The following is a 21431-nucleotide window of genomic DNA, read 5'->3' on the forward strand; positions in this document are numbered from 1 at the left end:
GTGAAAAAAAATATTAAGACAAAAAACAACCCTGTCCTTACCAAAAATAGGGGAACGAGAATAAAAAAAACCTCTTTGCTGTAAAGCTCAAAGGTTCCCACCAAGGTTCTGATTAGGGGAGAAAGGTTCATGATTCATGGGCGCATGGGTCTCCGAGAGGATACCTTTGCTTTGGCTGTCACTACATCAGTTTTTTTTAATTATTATCTTTTAGAGCATGGTTGCACAGATACATTAAGACTAGAGGCCATTCGGGCAAATCATGAACTGATGGCGGGCCGGCCGCCGGAAGTATAGGTAATTAAATTTTTTTGGTTTTATTTTGGAATAGAATTCAATATTTTTCGAATATACGACAGTATTATTTTTGCTGTTGACGGGCAACCAGTATTCGAGCGGCGGGCCGCGGTCTGTGCATCCATGATTTAGAATTTCATGATTTTGGCCGTAGGACCTTTACAGATTTTCAACGGGACCATTTTGAAGCCTGCATTTAGGCCTGCATTTAGCGTGTGTCGACTACATTCACAGGGTCGACCAAATAATTTTAAGTTTCGTGTTAATTTCTCTCTATGACTATAAATCTGTTTCTTTTTTTTTTGGTCATTATCTGATCGTCATTATATGCCTTGACTTTAATCCTTTCGCTGCGAACAGCGCCTTTTAGCGCCCGCCTATAGACGCTTTCTCACAGCGAACAGCGTACATTTGTACATTGTCGTGTCTATAATTGCATGATCATGTTCATTAATTTGTTGGTTACCAACGCGACAGCTGCAGACGCATTTTTTGAGGATATTTTGTCATATAACCGTGTCGTTCGTGCAGACAATCTACTGTCGGGCCGGCTGCCGAGAGAGTAATTCATTTTTAGGCGCTCCGCAGCGAAAGGGGTAAGTTACGAGACATTCCACATAAGCGGTTATGCACAATACTATACTCTTACAAAGATATATTTTACGTAAGACAATATGACATATGTAACAATATGGAGACATAATATTCATCGTCATCGTTTCAGACCATTGACATCCACTGCATAGGCCTCCCGTAGAGAAATTAATGGGGGAGGAGAGGATACACCATAATCGTCACGCTTGGGGGGAAATTAGCGACCGCAGTGTGGTATCATGGAACGCAGAAGACGTTGCTGCCCATCCTTTGGAAGCTTATTTGTAAGCAGTGGCAGTCCTAAATAATTGATGTACAAAGTGTGAATCACTTGTAAGACTGTATCACAGGGATCGAGCTCGCGACCTTTGATTTCAAGTCTCAATCCTCTACCGCTTGGCTACCGCTCATTATACAATTATATTCCTTATGGTGTCGCATGAGACAATATAAATAACAAATTCATAAAATTCATAAAATTAGTCTACTTAAGGGGGTCTTGACGAAGTTTTAATTTTATTTTATAAATGTAAAGAATACAGAGCACCATAAAACTATCTAACATTTGATAAGTAATAAATACCGTTATGTTAATAATAAATTTTATTGAGAAGCATTGTATATAGCAGTCAATATTAACAAATTAAATTAAAATATTGCAATGCAATTTAAGGGTCGCTACTATTAAATAATTTATTTAATTTGATACATAGAAATAACTATCTAAACTACAGAAATACAAAATACATAATTTATTACAAGCTGTACCCACGATTTCTAAGTCCCGTCAAAGTCGCTCCATTTGTATTTATATATATATACAGAGTGTCCGGTAATGAATGGATAACCTTGAAATGTCTTATAGTACAACTTATGTCCGTTTTGAAAAAAATACGAAACATAATATATCACAAGTAGTACCTTTGATATATTTTTTTAAAGAAAAGTCGATTTTTTTCTATCTTATTTTACTGTCTTGAACACTATGACCAAAAATGAATGATTTGTATTGGTTTTTTGTTATTTTATTATTATACACTAAACATACACTAAACAATATGTTAAATATTATCATACTGTTTACTTTGAATAGCTAGAAAATGTATGAAATAGCTAGAAATGTATGTATAGCTTTTGCAGTTTTTATTTAAAATACTATATAAAAAATTTATTTAACACTAACACTAACTTGTGTGTGTAAATAAAGACTACAAGAATAACAGATAAAACCTACATGTAGTATACATAAAATAATCAGATATTTTCGTTCGTAGTTCCGTAATAACTTAACAGTAAGAGTTTTATACGATATGAAACTTTGAATAAGAAATGTTTTCCTTAGCAAATAATAGCCCGAAAATAACAAAGAGTCATTAATTACTACAATATTTTACGGTTTCGTTCCTATTTCAACTTAAAAACACCTTTACGATATCGATGTTTATATTTATACAGAATACATTGAAGTACATGCATAGTTAATTTAGTTATTACATTCATCGTTCCTTTTAGTGAGTTTTACTACATCAGGGCGCAGACGACGATTTACATAAAACTTCTTTTAAGGTGGCAAAGCTAGAGAGGTTCACATGAAGCTCCAGCTTGGGCCGCTACATACTATAACTTCACCAGATTGGGAGGCCGCCGAGTTAGATAGCTTAAGCGGTCTCTTCATAGAGGGACTAGGCTCGGTTAGTATTTACACTCTAGGGCACCCGAAAAGCTAACACAAAGCTAACACTACACTTGCACTTTGCGATAGCGCTGTGAGAATAAATTCCAGCAACGGTTCTATCTAGAACATGGATGCACAGACCGCGGCCCGCCGGTCGAATACTAGTGGCCCGTCGACAGCAAAAATAATACTCTCGTAACTGATATCCCAGCTCTACGCTCATGTATCAACCTTTCAATGCAAGCTGACACTTTCGAGATCACAATTAAATTCTTGAAATTACAATCCGTTTCCGAAGTATAAGAAAATGGCTAAAAATTCAACGAAACTGCTATTAATTTCAGTTATGTAGAAAACCTTCATATTTTGATTCAATCTTTTCAAGACAGATTGTCGGAGTTTAAAAAAGTGAAACCTCTTTTGGACATATTCAGCAATCCTTTTACGATTTCAGTTGAAAATGCGCCGGAGTCAATGCAGTTAGAAATTATCGACATTCAAAACGACCAAGATTTACACAACAAATTCAACGAAGGAGACTTGCTGAACTTTTACCGCTGCATTGATTAAAAAATACACGAAGAGTTGCGCATAAACGCTCTGAAATATGCCAGCTTATTTGGTTCTACCTATATATCTGAACAAACTTTTTAAATACTTAATAATAATAAAACAAAAAATCGAAACCGCCTTGCAAATGAAAGTTTGGAGGCAGTTTTACGTGTTGCTACAAATATATTTGAGCCAAATATAAAAAAGATTGTAAGCACTATGCAGTGCCACGCTTCAAATTAATAAATTCTTTTTCAATTTTAATAAATTATTATCAATTCTTTATTGTCTTTAATTACCTATACTGGCGGCCGGCCCGCCATCAGTTCATGATTTGCCCGAGTGGCCCCTAGTCTTAATAAGTCTGTGCAACCATGATCTAGAACGATCGAGGGTTGACAAGCCGCGTGATACACGAGTCGACCTCGGTTTCGAAATAGCCGAACACATTACTAAACCTTCTAGAATATTTTCATTCAATTTTTTACAAATTTTTACTAACCTAAAATAAAAAAAAAGATTTTTTAATTTTTATTGGGACACACTGATGAATCAGGGCTGTGAAAATGCTATAGAGACAAAGTTTTAAAACATATGGCAGAGTACGACCACAGCCACCTGCGTGGTTCGTTGAGAGACTGTGTTTGCCAATGAAGCCTATAGTGAGAGAAGTTTGTCAAAAATGACATTAACACAGGATATTGGACGAAAAAATGTTTAGTTATTTCACAAACACTGCCTATTTGATATTAGTAATGTTACTTGGTCAGTTATCTCTGCCATAAAATTCGGGGGACCGGAAAGTAATGACGCTTTCTTAAGTTAAATTCACACGATTACATCTGTTACAAGTTTTCATTTTTAATCAACAATATATTCACCTTCAACAACCTTTTGCCGTCTAGTATATAAATTTTCGATGCCGGAACGGCGAAAATCAATCGGTTTTTCTGTAATATATGTCGACAGAAATGACATTACTTTCCGGTTCCCATAATATGTTACTAGACGACGTAATTCACGGAAGTGACTTCTTGTAAAGCCTAATTAGTATCGCAAAAAAGGTCATATCATTTGTTCTAGTGAAAGCCTCTCTACTAACACTAAATCCTCTCAATACTTTCACCATCATTGCTGATAGATGCCCACTACTGGGCTTAGATTTCCCTTAAAGATCGCTGCAATGACATTCCTTGCGCTGCCTGTATCCAGCGACTCCCCACAACCTTCACCGTATCGTCAGTCCACCAGGAGGTCCAACCACGATTTTACCGTCTCGTGGCCGAGAACCTTTCGCCTATATTAGTCACTTACAATAACGATGGGCAATACATAAAATAAATTGGAGTTTATTCGAAACAAATTATTTTCGTTTACAGATTTCTCAACGTTGATTTCAATTAGCAGTAAGCCCGTAAAAGTGTAAATCAATATACTCATAAATATAGTTACTAATTCTGTACAATAAATCAATTAACAAATAATACTTTGATTGCTTCAGTTCATATTCCTTTGAAACAAACTGAAATCAACTTTGGTAATGAAATTTCTTGTGTTGTTTAAGTTTTATACGTATTCAGTCTTCCTATACCGATGTATAAAACCAATCAAGAGCTTATTTTTAGTATCAATACATACAAATGTGTAACTTAGTGAATATCCGGTAACACCGTGTGATTTTACAACTGCGTTACGAACAACTTTGTATTTCGCTGAGGTATCGCAGTTTAAATATGGTAATACAGATGAACATAAGGTATACATCGCTAATATAGTCCAGTCTTATGTAACTTAGTATTAATTGCTGGTGGCAATACAATAAAGTAAACTGAACTATAAGCTACAAGCAAACTTACTCAAGTTAAACTCTTAAGTGTAGATCATTAAAATGGCTTGTTGAGGTTTGGCAAACGTGTACACGGGGTTTTATCGAATTACTGTAATATGTTGTTACAAAACAAGTGTAATTTTAATATTACAGACATTCCAATTTTATTTATTTGTTTAGATTATTGCCAACCTGTCTAAAGCTGGGATTATTTCCCGGTCTGTCTTTTGCAGCATTACGTCTTCATCAGCCGCGCATTGAAAAAGGGAATTCCACATAAATATAATTATATACATCGGGGGAAAAAAGCGCTCCACATTACTTCTCCCACATGTGATTGGCCGATATTTATTAGTTCAACGTTGTTTTCATAGTTTTAAACCCGTATAAATATGGGCTAAGCTTTTTGGACGTTATTAGCTTGCAGAGAAGCTATTAAAGCCGGAAAGGCTAACATCATTCACCACCAATTGAAGATAGCCTAACCATAGCAACTAGGATACACACTTCTACTTCGGACTTAGTGCTTTTACCTCCTAGACTTGTCGGCCATAGAAAGAATCACACAAGCATAACAATCGATTTATATGCTTACATAATTGTTAACAGAACAAATTCTGTTATTTGCAATTGGGCTATTATAAGTTTAGGTTCTAACTAAAAATAAACAAGGTCCAAAGTTAAACTTGATATATTATGAGGTAATAAGCATTGTATTTTTTAATTAAATTAAAACACACGAGATATAGTTTGTTAGTGAGAGGCAGGGTTTTTATCTTGAGTCACGTTTCTTCTATATATTAAAATGTTTGTCAATAACTTCTGTTAGGAAATTAAGGGTTCTGTTGTCGGCGAGGAACAAGACGTCAAAGTATTGATCCGGCATATACCTAGCTCAGGATCACTGGTTGACAAATAAAAATGGTCTGGCATAAAAAAATTATGAAAAAAAGCAATCAGATAAACTAGTTGAACGAGAAAATTGAACAAACTTGATGAAAAAAAATAAAAAATAAAAATAAAAAATAAAAAGAGACGGAAATTCTTCATCACGGCGTCTGATAAGTCGTCGAAACATAAAAAAATTGTCGAACTAAATTTTATTATCGTGCTACTTCATTTTGTCACTTATTTTTCTCCCTTGAATTTGAGAAAGATTTGTGATACCTGGCAATTTACGTAGTTAATTTATAATAATTCAGGGTTTGCCAAGTTCATTCAAGTTCGGGTTTTTCAAAATTTGTAATATCTGTCGAGCCGCAATCGAATACTAAATTGAATATGTAAAGGTTATACACAACAACGCTTTTTTTTTCAGAAATTACATTTGTTGATATAATACAAATAAAAGTAGAAAATATTTGCATTGGATTTAAATATTAAACACATTTATTTTACTTCTTTTAAAAAAATTAAAGAAAAATTATACATTTTCAATATAATTTAAAGGACATTTGAAAGGCATACATAATGATATCTCTTTTTTAAACACAGGATGGGACAGAAAATTGAGAATTATAATAAAGGTGCCAACAAACAACAATGATGCAGCATTGAGTTTTGGTTTATTCATGAAGAAATGTCTAACATAATATTATATTATTTGGTAGGCACAATATCAATGTGTCAGACAAATGCAAAAAATTTTCATGTTTATTTTTAAAGAACTCTAACATAGTTACACTTATTGATTATGACAGGGGTTGCCAAACTACTAGATAGTCTGAACTATTTTCAAAATTTTAAAATTTCTGCGTGCTACAACATATTTAAAAGGTATGAATAAAATAAATTTTGTTTTTACACAATTTATATATGTAAAAAGTTCAAAATACATGTATTAAATTTTCAACATTGTACATAGCCTTTCATATTTGTATTTAATAATTCAACAGAGATTTGGAAACACATGGAAACCATATTAATTTCTTTTAAATATAACAACATGAAACACAAATATTTAAATGAAATTGGAGAAGAATAAGAAAATATGCTGCCAATAGTCATAGTTTGATTTTTGTTGTATGTATATTGATTGTTATTAAAATGACTTACAAAAATTTCAGTTTTTAAACTTAATTTTAAAACATATCACTGTAACATTACCACAAAGTTATAAATACTTTAATAGGTAGATTTAACAATGGTAACACTAAATTTATTTATCTATTTATCAATATGAATGAACAATTTTTCAAATATTACAGTAGTATATTTGTTCAATAAGTCATAGTTTTACTTATTGCAAATAGCACTGGTGTGACACTGAAAAATGTAAAATTATAACTTAAGTACAAATGCGATTAAAAATATGTTCATTAAATTAGTTCAGGATGGTTTATTTAAGGCCTTAGTTTATATGAATTTATGAATTAAAAATGCCTTAACATATTCTTCTCCAACCATCAGAATACAGAGTAACACTTAATATTTTTTATACTTCTCAAACCATAGCTATTGAAATATTAACAAAACCATTACAGGAAGATAGTGAACAACTAATATAAAATAGAGTTACATATTTGGCTTAGCTAATTAGCTAGTTTAACTTTGTTTAAAATCAAAATAATTACCTTTCTTGAATATCATATTCATAGTAATAAAAGCACTCCTCCCCATACTATAAATAATTACCTTTTAGTTTTGCACTGTTGACAGGAATGTGTTGTGGTTTTAGGATATAACCTTCCATAGACAAATTATGTTTTGAGGCATAGTCAAAAACCAGAACTGCCACTAGTGGCTAATAAAAGGATATGTGAGAACCCCACTCCTTGGTTCTTATGCCTTTAGAGGATGGACAGAAACTTATTACGCATGAATGATTATTACGCATTAAATAAAGATGCTTAATTCTAACACTTCACAAGATAAGTAGCATTGATGTTTTTCAAGGTGAAGAAGTGGAGCTTTATCTCCGCCAGAGAAAGAATGCATGGATAGTTATAACTGGTAAAACTAAGCATGGTGAGCACTTGTAAACATTTTTTATACTTTAAAGTACTATTTTCTGAGCGAGACATACATCAAATGGGTAGTAATTGGGTTTAGTCGGTGGGTAGTGTCTGTGTGCAATAATACAAAGTTTTGGTAATGAAGTACTCAACTCATCAGAATACTGTGACCCTGAATAATTTTTAATTCGCAACCTAATGTGATTGTACAATAAAATCATTTACCATAAGATGATTTAGAATCTCCTTATTTCAAAATAATTCTTGTGGAAAGAACCCCGGCTTAGACTTCCAAACCTGGAATGTTTGAGACGCTCTTAGCTTTTCAATTCGGGGATGACCAAGAACATCAAAACCAAAACTTAGTTGGTTTGTAACAACATATTAAATGATACTGTATTAAGAAAGTCGCACTTACCTTTTGACGATAATTGTTAAGCTTGTTGTAAGTCTCTTAACGAAAATACTATAAAAACATTTATAAATAATAAATGTATGAATTACTGCACTTTTACTAAGCATATAGGTGATGTTGTATGTACGCTAAAGTATAAAAAGTCCTTAAACTAAATATATAGTCTTTTTAAAACAACTTTTTATTGACAAACACAACACCCAATATGACGACATTGACATAACAAAAAACAGATGATCTGACTTATATAAATGTATGTAATTACTACTGACTTAACGACTTGGAGCCATTCATTTCATTTCGCAGAAAATGAAAAAAAAACATGGTTCCCTTATCAAAACCATCTCTGAAAAGAATATTCAATGCAAATAACGACATTATCTTTAGGAAAGAAGGTTTACGTTTATATTATTTGGTTTCTGTAAAATGAAACATTAACATTTTTCTACTCTAAGGGCTGGCTTACTAATCATATTCTTAGTTCTTGGAGTACTTAACTTAACTAGATAAACAATTCAATTACAAACTTACAATACTATAAAAATGAATCGTAAACAATTTTGAATACCGTCTTACTATACAATAGGTCAGAGTCTGATAATATAACAAGTAATAAAAACTGAAAGCAATAATTATTACATTTTATTGAAAAGAATCTGAAGTCTTGATATTTAAAATCCTTAATAAATTCTTTCTGTTTGTAATTTTACTATAATTTCCAGAAAGCTGGTTGATCTAAAAATTGATTTAAAAATCGTAGAAGAAAATAAAAATTTTAACATAATTACATATGGATTTTCACTAGAAAATATTTTTATAAGCTAAAGTTTTATTACAATTAAGATTTGGCAAATGAAAGGCGATTATATTTTTATTAACAACAACTTATAATGTTTTATTTATGCTCACGAATTTCTTTGGATTCTATAAGCTTTAATTTGATATTGTCGTTGTTTATCTAAGGAATTTTAAATTTTAGTCTACAGCTATAGCCGCAACTGTTATAGCCTGTGGTTGATAAAATAACCTCAATACCTGTAAATCGAAGTTTGTAAATTTGATACGAAATTTATATAGACATAACTTAAACGCCCAGTTTACATAATGAATACAGTTAGATTAATAAAAAAAATCTCTTTCCGCCAATGGCGCTCATTTTCTCGATGGTAATTACAATATTTAAATAATTTATTTTTTTAGGTTATGTAAAGTATTAAATCTATTAATATTCCATCTTAAACAAGATGATAAACATTCTAGTCATAACAAGAACATTATAATCATTTAAATAAAAATTAGTGGCACAAAAAACATTTATCATATAATTTATGTATTTTTAGTTCAACATTGCAACAAGAAGTAGCCGAAGTAATAAGCCCTCTTACGGTTCCGCCTCCAGAAGGTGTTGACAAGCCTGTGTCCCCAAAAATAGAGAAGATAGTTGCAGATATAACGAATCTAAACTTACTAGAAGTATCTGAGCTTAGTCAGGTTTTGAAAAAGAGGCTAAATCTACCTGATGCTCCTGCAATGCCTATGGGCGGATTTGCTATGGCTGCCCCCGCATCACAAGAAGAGGAAGAAGTTGCTCCCAAAGCTGTTAAATCTAGCTTCACTGTATGTATTGTTATAAATGACATTTAAAATCAATATTATTATGTGAGGTAGCTAATGCACTAAGGATGATATAATAAGTAAAATTCAAAGTATAAAATAACTGAAACAGCATGTACCATTGAATGATGGCAATCATAATTTTTACTACTACATTCACAGTTATAACTGGCCACTATGGTCATATTAATTTTTCGAGTTAAAATATAATCTAATTCAAAAATGCCTGACACCTTTTTAAATTTGGATGTCAATGCAAGATAGTTGCATGTATTGTATATTTTCAAACACAATAATGCCTTACCATACATTATTATATATAAAAACAGATCATTATTAAGGTTTTTTTTTTTAAAACAGACAATATCTATTATCATTTTTGCCATAAAACATCCACTGACGGGCATAGGTCTCCTTTATAGATTTCTTATAGAATAGCTTAGACCTGCATTCAGTGTCTTCCGAAGACCTTAACCATGTCTATTGTAAATCAATTTTTAAGTCCATTGTAAATGTATTATAATTATTTGATTACAATACAAAATATGTATTGTCTGGATTATGTGGTCACACTAATTGGTATATTGTTACTCACTAATTTAAATGTGATTACAATTATGTTGCTTCAGAACAATAGCCTTCATTTACATTTCTTTATTTGTTGTCATTTTATATTCAGTTAATATTACATATGTATATATATGTCAAAAATATAATGTAATTGTTAAATTTCAGGTTAAAATGATTAAGTTTGATGACAAACAAAAGGTTGCACTGATTAAAGAAGTGAAGAGTCTTCTTGAAGGCTTCAACTTAGTTCAGGCCAAAAAGTTTGTAGAAAGTGTGCCTACAGTTGTTAAGGCAGACATTTCTAAGGATGAAGCAGAGAAGTTAAAAGAAGCACTATCCAAAGTTGGAGCAGTCATAGAAATTGAATAAATGTATATAATAATTTAGTTTTAGTTTGTTTAATATATGTTAATGGTAATTAATGGAGTTTTATTATAAATATTTTATTGGCAATCGGCTTTAACTGCTATTGGTTGTCTAGGTATGTGTTTTAATTCCTTTATCTGCTAAACAACTTGCACTCAGAGTTGATTATTTTGACAGATGCCATGAACTTCATGATGTTTTTTTTAGATATTAATTTTGACAGGGGTTTTTATTGGTAATAGACATGGTAACCCAATATAAATATAAACATCTTTTTGCTGGAATATCAAGGTAAGCTCCTGGTAGACCATAACCACAACATATTAGTCAATGATCAGCTTTGCTGCTACTGTTGTTTTATAAGATTAATTAGGAGCAAGTCATACAACATCCCACAATTTTTTTTCATTGATCAATTGTTCTAACTTGATCAAAATTATATATATATATATATAATGTCATAAATAATCACTTAAATAAAATTAGCACTAAAAAAAACTACACAAAATCTGTCTACTAGTCTTGTTATATAATAGTATTGATGTAAGGAGGAAGAACAGGGCTTAACAGCCCTGCAGTTCTTCCCCCTCCTTTACAACATCAGGGCACAGTCACTCCATGCAGGGTCTGAATAAGCAACCTCAGAAGTCAAGCCTCTCAATACAGTGAAATAAGTTATGACTGAGCCAAGATTCCTAAGGAAGGATTACTTTAATAGGATATTTTGAAGAGACTTATCCATAAAAGCAAGTCTTACTTTTGTGATTGTGAATTTGAATGAGTAGGACAACTAATATATGCTTATCCTCTCACACATTCTTATTGTTTAACTTCTAGTAAAGTTGTTTTGTTTTTTTTATTCAATTTCAACTCTGATATCGCTAATATAAAGACACGGGTTTCCTGTGCTATATACTATCAAAAAGAGAAAGTAATTATTAACATTGTTAGTTACTAGTACAAATTCATTACGTGTACAGTTTCCTTAAAAGAATAACGCTACAACAGTTCGTGCCTCAAACCACTCATTGAATGGTGTTTCTTAGAAATTAACATCTCCGTTTGATTCCTGAATGACTGGAGAATCCATACACCATAGGTGTATAAGCCAAGAATTAAAGTGGGTGGCATTCTTGCGCGCCTTAACTTGGAAGGGGAAAGGGATAATTTTCTTCCCTTATACTATGTGCTTGTCATTATAGCTACGTGGTCAGTAGTTGCTGATGAAGCGAAAATGTGTGAAGGCGTTCGCGTGGCCCTGCCGTATATTAAGGGGGGGGGGGGGGGTTAGCCGTTACTTAGGTATTTTTGTCGTATATACTTACTCTCACGAGTGTGCAAGGTATTTTCACTAAGTAAAACGAATTAAACAACAACTTGGAAATTCTACCATAGTGTGAAAATTTTTTAAATGATGGGATGGGATTGGGAATGAATCACTCTACTGCATAAAGGATAATGCAAATAGATTGTAAACAATGAAATAAACCTAGACTGTAGTGATTGAGGATAGGATGTAAGGTGATGAATAAAAGGAATAAAAGTAAATGAATAATGTAATAGAGTTAATGTTAAAGAGTAAAGGAAATTGTAAAATAAAAAGGGGACTGAAAAAATTATTGCCCCAACAAACCCCTGTTTCCAACTTAATACGAGGTGAAAAGAGAGGTCCCCAATAGGGGGGACCAAAAAAAGATATAATACATCAAGGATACTGTAATTTGACCAAAAAAACACTTCAGAGTTTCTTGTGGGATCTTCGCAGGTCAGGATGCGCTAGGAATCTTCGTAGATTTAGTTTGAATGTTGCCAATAGGGAGACCAGGTTTCAATCAAATTGGCCTATTCTGAAATTCTTATGATGTAAATAAATGGTCACTTTAACCTTCTAACTGCCAAGTTGTTTTGGCCATGACTTCCCTAGGTGTCAAATGGAAATATTAAGTGTAGGCTTTCCTTATGTGAAAATTTGGGATCTTTACATTCTATGAATGAATATAACACATTATGTATATCTATACGTACTGAGAGCGCCGGCGACCTTCATGGCACTTAAAGGCAACAGAGTACTCGGTGTGCCATGAGTTCGCTGCTGCAAATTGTATACCATCCCGTGATCCAGTTGCTAGGTGCCTAATGAAGCTAATAATTAGCGGAGGGTCGGAATAAAATAATATTCCTTAGATGTACAGATGAAAAATTGTGAGGTAGCCGGCGGCCCTCACGTCACCTATTGTTGGGTATCGTGAGGTAGCCGGCGGTCCTCATGGCACTTAAAAGGTTAAATGATCATATGTAAGTATGAATAAATAAATGAAAAGCTCAAACACTTGAAGCTACAAATGTTATGATCCAATTGCTAACCCGCGAGTTTCGACCGATGACATTTCGAAGAATCGTCATGTTGACTAACAACGGACTTCCAGTAACGTTTTAAATTTAGAACATGGATTGACAAATGTCGCTACGCACCACTCATACGCTGCGCGACTCTGGAAACCCTTCATGATATTCTCGCAGGTGTATAAATAGATATGTAACTTTGTTTACTACATACAGTTCACGGACCCTTCCGCTCCGTGAACTCATATCCGACGAAGCTGTAAAAGCGTTAGAGCTAGCAGCAATAACGTCATCAAAACAATAGAATAGTTTACAAGCAGGGGCGGCTCTACCTTGTGAAGCGCCCGTGTGCAATGAAACCCTAGCGCCCCTTAGGCCTGACCCCACCCTGCGGCTATAACTATTAACTTTGCCGTCTCAGGGGGCGTTAGACACTCCTGCACTATAGGTTAAGCCGCCCCTGTTTCCAACCATTCCTTAATAGCGTTCCATATAAAACAGACATGCAGTTTACTTGACACAACAGTTTCTTATTCAATTTAGGATAGGGAACTCTCTGTGTATAAAGTTCTCCAGCTCATTGTTCAATTTGCAACGGATAAGGAATTATTTAAAAAAGTATGGATTATTTATTGTATACATAGAGGAACTATACTAGCGTATTATATATAAATATCACACATTGTAACGTTGCATGTTAACGTTCCTAATGTCTAAATTAATATTTTAACAAAAAATATAAAAACAAGATATGTCACATAAATTGCAATACAGAAAAAAATATTTGCACACTTGGCGGGACACGGTATTTTCAGTGGCGTAGGATCTAGGAAGCGTGCCATCGGCTCAGCGGACCTTTGTTTTAATAATAAACATTCCAATGCGCCCGCGCACCAGCCACAGCAGTTTACATCCATTGCCCGGGAGAAGGACCCTGGCCTCGGTCGCGTTCACTAGCTGGGTGATGTCTCACGCACCGGCGCACACTCTTTGTGTCGGTTGCGTTCACCAGCTATGTGACGTATCACGCGCCGGGGCTAATTCGAATTTATATTATAAATTCTCGTCTCGGTTCTTCAACTTCATTCTCGGAGCATCTTTAAATTCACTCCACAACCTTTATCGCCTCCGATTTTTATTATTAAAATAATCTTTGGTCTTGAAGTTGAATCTATTCATACCTCGCACCGGCACGAACACATCCTATCAACTACCGGCGCTCCCCGTTTCGACCTGCTGCCGCCTGACCAGTCCTGGGAGATCGTGCGGCTGCTTACCACCACCAACAGGGAAGTACCGACCTGCGGTGTAAAATGAGACCAGGCATTGTGCCCACTGCCCTTTTATTATAAATATATTTTTCTTCTGTTGCCGAGTTCGCTTTCTTTTTTTATCTTTCACACCTTGGGCAGGTCATAGACAAAGAACACGTACAACATATCAGTAATAATGTTGTATTTGATTCTGCAGATTGCCGTTGTCTATTTCTTCTATGATGTCATCTAAACTTATGACGTCACAATCCCATTTCTTTTTATTTTCAATAATTGCTTCGTAGTTAGTTGATTTTAATTTCTCCAAAAAATGATATGGTTGTATCAGATCTTTGTATTGTATTTCTGTTTCTATTTCTATTGCCCCTTTCGGTTGGTCTAAACTCTTATCTAGAATATCCGTTACAAGATCAATTTGTTTCGTGTTTATTATTTCGTCTATAATCATGTCACGAATGTCATTACATGTATCATGAGGCGTGGCCATTTCTTTGTCCGTTTCTAATTCATCCTCTAAGTCCATTTCTATACAAGATATGGCTGCTGTGAGTGTTGTTGTGGGAGATTGTACTGCACTAAACTTGTAATGATCTAACATGATTCTTAGATCTGTTACAATCTTTAGAGCTTCTTCCATCACCCCAACATCACGTTCTTCATCTAAACATTTATCTAATACATTCAAGCATCCAATAGAAGACAGTTCATTCATCATAGTGTTTAATTGTTTTTTTATTTCCTCCTCATTGAAAACAATAATTTTTCTTTTCTCTTTGGAAAACGTCACCGAGGGAAATTTCCCGTCAATCATGCCGCGATCAAGGCATTGCTGTTTTATCGCATGTCGCCAGAAGTTCAATGCAGCGACTTGTACCTCCCAGTTGGGATCGTCTAAAGCCACCCCAGCCATGACCGTAAACATACGTCTGCTGAATTCACACGTCACATTTTGATTTAAATAAATTTCAGTTAATAATTTAACCGCTTCCTTTCGTATTGTTTCCTCTTCGTGTTTTTTCGCCATATGCATTAGTTGTACCTGTAACGAAAATCAATTTAATTTTAACAATAATTACTTCCAAAAATCATGGTCGTATATTTGACAGCTAATTTTCTTCATCTTTCATTTCACCCTTAGGACTTCTACTGTTGGATATAGGCCTTCTTCATAGATTTAAGATCGGTTGGAAGTTGCCTGCATATAGCGTTTTCAGACGACGTTAATAAGGATCGTCTGTCCACTTTGTGGGCAGATTCTACCTCTTATAACATGTATCAATTAGTTAACAAATTTAAATTAAAACGAACTAATTTGAAAACTACTTTTATAGTCCTAGTACTGTTGCTTTGAATAAGGTTTTAGATATTAAAATTAAAATAAACTTCTGTACAAAATATTTTTTTTTCGATACAGTAACAACCAACATATTTTTAAACTTATTAAATTTGTTATTACATCATCATCATAATTATATCAGCCGATAGACGCTCACTGATCACAGGCCTTTCTTAAAGATCGTCACCATGACCGATCTTGCAATGGTTCTTCTGCGGAACACTTGATTCTCCTCCGAATAATAAGCTACCATAAATTAAAGGTTTATTTTAATGCATACGTGTAAATCACTGTGAACTTTCGTAACGTTTCGCCAAATTTTATCGATTCTTGTCGCCGCGGCCAGACACCGGAGCGCTGTCGCTTGGACGTAAGCCTCTGGGTCGCACAGCGCGTACTTCGCCGCCAACGTCATTAAATTGTCTCTAAATATTACTTTTTGCAGAGGCATATATTCTAAAATTTAATTAAAAATTATCAAAACATATTACATTTCTAGTTCAAATATAACTTAATCTGAAAACAGACGTTTTGTTTAATAAAAAGCGGGAACGTTAAGTATTTTGGCTTCATTTTGAATATACATGATTATAACATTTAAAGCTAGATTACATTTAGGTAAACTTGACGGTTTTTAATTATCTAAAGAAATGAACCTAGACAGTTTTTTGCAATTAGATAACAAATCAGGTATCAATAATGTACCAACGTACGATAATGATTTTTATTAAATGCACCTATCAGTTTTATTTAAAAAAATGTAGACATTATAGTTTATTAGTTTTTGTTTTTCTTCTTCTTTTTATGTTTGTATATATACACGCTAGGTGCACCGAGGATATATTTAAGGTCGAAGGAAGTCGCTGGATGCTATTAATTATATCGTCCGTCTAGTGGGGCCCTAGCCAGCTCGTGGTCGCCACTTGAAAACCTTACAGCTGCAACAGCCATCGGTTGCATGACCGATGTATCCCACCACTGCAGAGCCAGACGAGCAATTCTTCCAGTTACGTCTGTGAACTTGGTGATTCTACAAATCTTCTCATTTTTAATTTGACCTCGCAGTAAAATTCAGAGTATAGCGCATTCATTGTTATCCTTAGGACTATTATTAGATCCACTTAAAGGGAACTTGTCTCGAATCCATAAATCATCACCGGCAACAGACACTTGTAGAAGACCTCTTCGGGTATTGTTGTATTTTGCGCAAGAAAACGTTTTTGGGGCTTTTCGAACACTGCCCTACTTATTTTCATTAACACTTAATAATTATACGGTTTATCCGCAAATAATAGTATTTGTTGTGATATTTTAAATTTAATTATACTATCTACAAATTACTAATAAAAAGTCATAAGGTTCGGGCGAGGAGACAAAGCACCGGCCAGTGCAACGTAGGATTTTGTTAAATTGGTTGAAAGACGCTTAAGGATGGACAATAGTTGTTAAAGTCGTTTCCTATTGGTTTTATAGTAAATCTATGGGGGAGATCTACGTCTTTTGATTTAAATGGTGATGATAACTACTAACTTTTAGCAAAAAGATTTAAAAATACGGATAACACCTTATGAAAATATCGCGATATAAAATTCACCTACTGACAAATGAAATGTCCGTACAGGTCAATAGTAAACTGAGAGCAGACTCCCGGACCTCCCAGTCTTCATGCTGCACGTATTCTTTGGTCATGGTGCCGATTTCAGTCAGCGAACTCCCACTTTTGCTTTCCACCAACAACGTCATGTCGGGCGATATAAATTTATTTACACTGAGATTTATTAAGTCTATCGTTTGCACCAGTTCCTGTGAATCACAAATTAACAAATGGAATGTCGAAATAGCTATTCATTTATTTAATACTCTTTATTGTACATGGGAGCTATGCTCAGAGCTTCGCTGTGAGATGGAATCATAAATAAGAAAATCCTGACAAGAAACAAGTTTAGGGACTCAAAAAGTTGCTGCTAGCTGTTGTTTATACTTAAACGCAAAAACTAACCTTAGTTGACATGAATTTTTGTTTTAAAAGATTCAATAGAGTCACTTGCAGGCATATAATCTCCACGTTTTCATACCAGTTTATAGTATGTTCTTTTAAAAGCATTTTTATTGCATCAAGCACCAGAGATAACAGTTTACAGTCATCTGGTGACTTCACTGGATTCTCACTTAAAATTAAATGACTTCCCACGTCATCCATTATTACAAACGTTTGCAAAACGTAATACAATCCCTGGTACAGTATTCCAGCTGTTGCTTTATTTAGTTGTTCTCTAAAATGAAACAGATTCTTAACTGTATATATCGTTATCTTTTTAATGTCGGCACTATGTTTTTCTACGACGGTACAAAAGAATTCGGCAGACCGTGCTATGTGCTCCGCGGTTATATTCATTAGCTTGAATGAATAATTATCTATTTCGTCTAACTTAACTTCGCTGGCGCAATTCTGAACGTAATATGTCCACAATGGTACAACTAAATGTAATATAAACTGGTTTTGAAATTCGAATCTTTTTCCATCTATCTCGAATTCTAACGGTTTAGCTGCACCTAGTTTTGATAAAAACAGATTACATTTTACAGCAAAATCGGCAACGGCCTCTGTCATTTGCTTTACGATCAGCTTTTGAACAATATTGTTGTATATTAAAGTGATCTCATTTAAAACCTCATTAACTGTTTTCTTATATTTGAAATACACCTCTCTAACTGCGGCTATGTATATTTTGAACAATAATTCGGAGAGTATTTTCGCAAAGCGGGGATCTCTAGTTAAGTCCAATAGAACTTGTAGTTGCAATTCCAAATTAAACTGTTGTGTGAGCAGTACTATTATTTTGTTTATTGTTTTCGTTTGTTCCTTTGTATCGTTTAGGACTTCCAGTAGTGCGTTCAAATACGTCATCATCGGAGCGTAAGCGCTTTCCTCCTCACCTTCATTTATTACTTTCATTCTGTGATATTCATTATGTGTAATTGGCTTTATTATAAAATCTAAAATTTCTAGTAATAAAACTTCCTCTTCGTATTCATTTAATTTCCACAATAATAGCGTGATAAACTTGTAAGCCGCACGAGAAACATGTACCGGACGGGTATGTATGCAGGAACACAAAATAATTCGCCATATTTTATGCTCCACGAGCCATTTCACACCAGAATAATGTCCTATTGGCGCAGTAAGCACGTTTATAGACTCCAAAAGTAAATTTGAATCCTGCGCACAGCGATCGCGTGTACACATATAAATTGAACAACGATTCAAACCAATGACATCTTTCAATTTACTGAAGTCTAATTCTTGTCTGTAAATTTGAGTTAGGATTTTAGCAATAAATATCTTTACCGAGTTTCTCCTCGTTCCGTATTCTTTGTAAGTCATTAAGATAATATCAGAGAGTAATGACGATTCCAGCAGAGTTTTTTCAATACCTAGAAGTGAAAACTATATTTTATAAGACTGCATATTAATTAGTTTTTATTCTATGCTCATTTTTTGATACCGGATGGTATGTATGATGATAAGTTTTAGTAAAATCTTTAAAAGGGTGAATGTATTGCTTATTTGACAGTAAAAAGTTTTTACACCCTTTTCAATTCACTCTTTAAAGAGATTACTCTAATATGTGACATTAATATTTTTTTTATAATGCGTTAAGGTTCTTACTTTTGGCTGTACAAAGTTTGCAGCGACACGTAGTAAACCAAATTATATTTTAATATGTAGTAACTCGAATTTTCAAAGCGCTTTTTCTAACTCTGCTACCATTACGTTAATAATTTCGTCTGAAATCATTGATTTTTGACTACACTTTCCCCCTTCAAAAGCCTTTAAATTTTAAACCAGTCGGCTTGTATAACGCCTAATAATTCTACAACGTGTAACGATCTTGTAATGAATGTAATATTTATATAATATTTACTTCTTCTCAGCAGTAAAATTTCTCATAATAATTTTCCGGTGCCTTGGTATTATAATTAGTTTATAGGAAATTAATTTAAGAGGAACATATCTGATTTTGAACATATTAAAGGGACAGGAAAATAATGTCGTTTATGTCAACATATTTTACAAAAAAAAAACGATTGGTTTTTACCGCTCCAACATTGATTTTGTATACCAGATTGCAATAGGCTGTTGATAGTCGTGTGAATTTAACTTAAGAAAGCGACGCTACTTTCCGGTCCCTGTATATTATTATCAACATTTAATGGCAAATCAAAAGTTATATAATAATAATTTAAGGTTATGAACATTTGATTTAACATCCCAGTTTAATATGTAAAGAAGGAATATATTATATTAATAAATTGAATAATAAGTACAATGGTTTCGGTATTTGTAAGGCCATGATAAAGTAAACAAACGACTTACCGCAAATAGGCGCCGTCTGCAAATATTTTAAAATTCTATCCGAGTGATAACTGTTCAGTTCATAGTCGTCATCAAAGATCTTGGAAAACAATAGCCTCAGTTTCCTGGTCCATTTACTGATCGACATTTTTTCGTCCATAACTTATGTCTTGCAATTATTACATTATTTAGTATCGCAATTATTGCACGCCTCTTATCACAGTAGGATTATTATTGCTATCATTTCGAATTTCAACCAATAACTAATAAGTATAAAACTTATCATATGTTTAACATGTTAATTTTGTCAACATTTTTAATGAGAAATCTTTGTTAAAATTAATTCCATCGATAACTGTGCATAACTTGAACAATTTTTTTTCACGACACTATAAAAACATGTATATTCGTAATGCGTTATTCACTTCAGTCTTCCTTGATCCGAACTGTAAACGCCACGAACAATTACTTACTGCCACTAAAGTAAAAAAAAGTACCACTAAAGTAAAGTTTCACTCACTTTAAGCTGAAAAACACAAGTTCGTAAACATATATAGAACATATGAAAAACACAGGTAAAAATTAGAATCAACAACGATTTTATTATTTTATACCAGAACATTCGCCATCGCGACAATATAATTTGCTGTGAATTTCCAGTGTCAATACGGACAATGTAAACTAATGAAGACTTAGATAATTCGATGCACACATCACTTATTCTCTGTACTGTTGATAAACAAACTGAGATTTTTAGCTGTCAGAACGTAATTTATCGAATTTTATCGCTGGGGACGTTACATCAAGGTTAATAGAATATTGTTGACGTTAAAATTTCTTGACACTTTAAAGAAGGATTTTAATGGTACACCAATCTAAAATTATATCAAGTTGCATGTTAAGTTTCTCAACTGCATTATTATCACGATCAATATCAGAATTGTCGTAAATTTGCAAGTCATCTGTTTAAGCAGGTACCACTACAGAAAGCAAATATAGTTGATAAATATGGAATTCTTGAGAAGCCTAATTGAATAAAATAAATATAATGAAAATAAATATAAGAATGAAAAAAATGAACGGCACGGAAATAAGAATCATTCCTAGTATTAAACAGTTAAAAATTATAGAGAAAGAGTTAATATACCGCTATTTCGACCGTAATTTGGAAAAAAATAATATTAACAGGTAATTCTAGCAGTCGCATAAAAATTGTACACAAATATAAGGATGTGCTTACACATGCTTCTTTTTTT

General features: G+C 33.5%; 2 protein-coding genes across 5 annotated transcripts in view; one reads left to right on the forward strand and one right to left on the reverse strand.

Moving 5' to 3' along the window:
• The window catches only part of cry (cryptochrome), a 42200-nt gene extending 21230 nt beyond the window's left edge, over positions 1 to 20970 (reverse strand). The window contains exons 1-6 of one of the 4 annotated variants that reach the window (XM_068776148.1): positions 20790 to 20970; positions 20197 to 20701; positions 17818 to 19253; positions 17417 to 17621; positions 16099 to 16274; positions 13842 to 15521 (exon numbers count right to left, since the gene is read on the reverse strand). In XM_068776148.1, coding sequence (XP_068632249.1) covers positions 14649 to 15521; positions 16099 to 16274; positions 17417 to 17621; positions 17818 to 19253; positions 20197 to 20335 — 2829 coding nt within the window. In that variant the 5' untranslated portion in view covers positions 20336 to 20701; positions 20790 to 20970 and the 3' untranslated portion in view covers positions 13842 to 14648. Of the gene's footprint in view, positions 1 to 13841; positions 15522 to 16098; positions 16275 to 17416; positions 17622 to 17817; positions 19254 to 20196; positions 20702 to 20789 lie in introns of those variants that run through there. The other 3 variants (XM_068776149.1, XM_068776150.1, XM_068776151.1) reach the window with 3 other exon arrangements.
• On the forward strand, positions 9314 to 10916 carry mRpL12 (mitochondrial ribosomal protein L12). Its single transcript, XM_068775942.1, has 3 exons — positions 9314 to 9481; positions 9656 to 9932; positions 10665 to 10916. Exons 1-3 carry the CDS (start codon positions 9420 to 9422, stop codon positions 10866 to 10868), a joined length of 543 nt encoding a protein of 180 aa, XP_068632043.1. The 5' UTR covers positions 9314 to 9419; the 3' UTR covers positions 10869 to 10916.
• Positions 20971 to 21431: the final 461 nt, after the last annotated feature.

Source organism: Battus philenor, unplaced genomic scaffold (assembly GCF_028537555.1).
Source record: "Battus philenor isolate CCGP_79_NKW_IND1 unplaced genomic scaffold, ilBatPhil1.0.hap1 SCAF_9, whole genome shotgun sequence".
In the NCBI taxonomy this organism is placed as follows: domain Eukaryota; kingdom Metazoa; phylum Arthropoda; class Insecta; order Lepidoptera; family Papilionidae; genus Battus; species Battus philenor.

What these genes read in the sequence shown, in the direction of transcription:
- mRpL12 (XM_068775942.1), top strand. Translation starts at nt 9,420, where the DNA reads ATGAATACAGTTAGATTAATAAAAAAAATCTCTTTCCGCCAATGGCGC. An exon ending in TGGCGCTCATTTTCTCGATG is followed by an intron (nt 9,482 to 9,655) that starts GTAATTACAATA and finishes ATGTATTTTTAG; the next exon opens with TTCAACATTGCAACAAGAAG. An exon ending in CTGTTAAATCTAGCTTCACT is followed by an intron (nt 9,933 to 10,664) that starts GTATGTATTGTT and finishes GTTAAATTTCAG; the next exon opens with GTTAAAATGATTAAGTTTGA.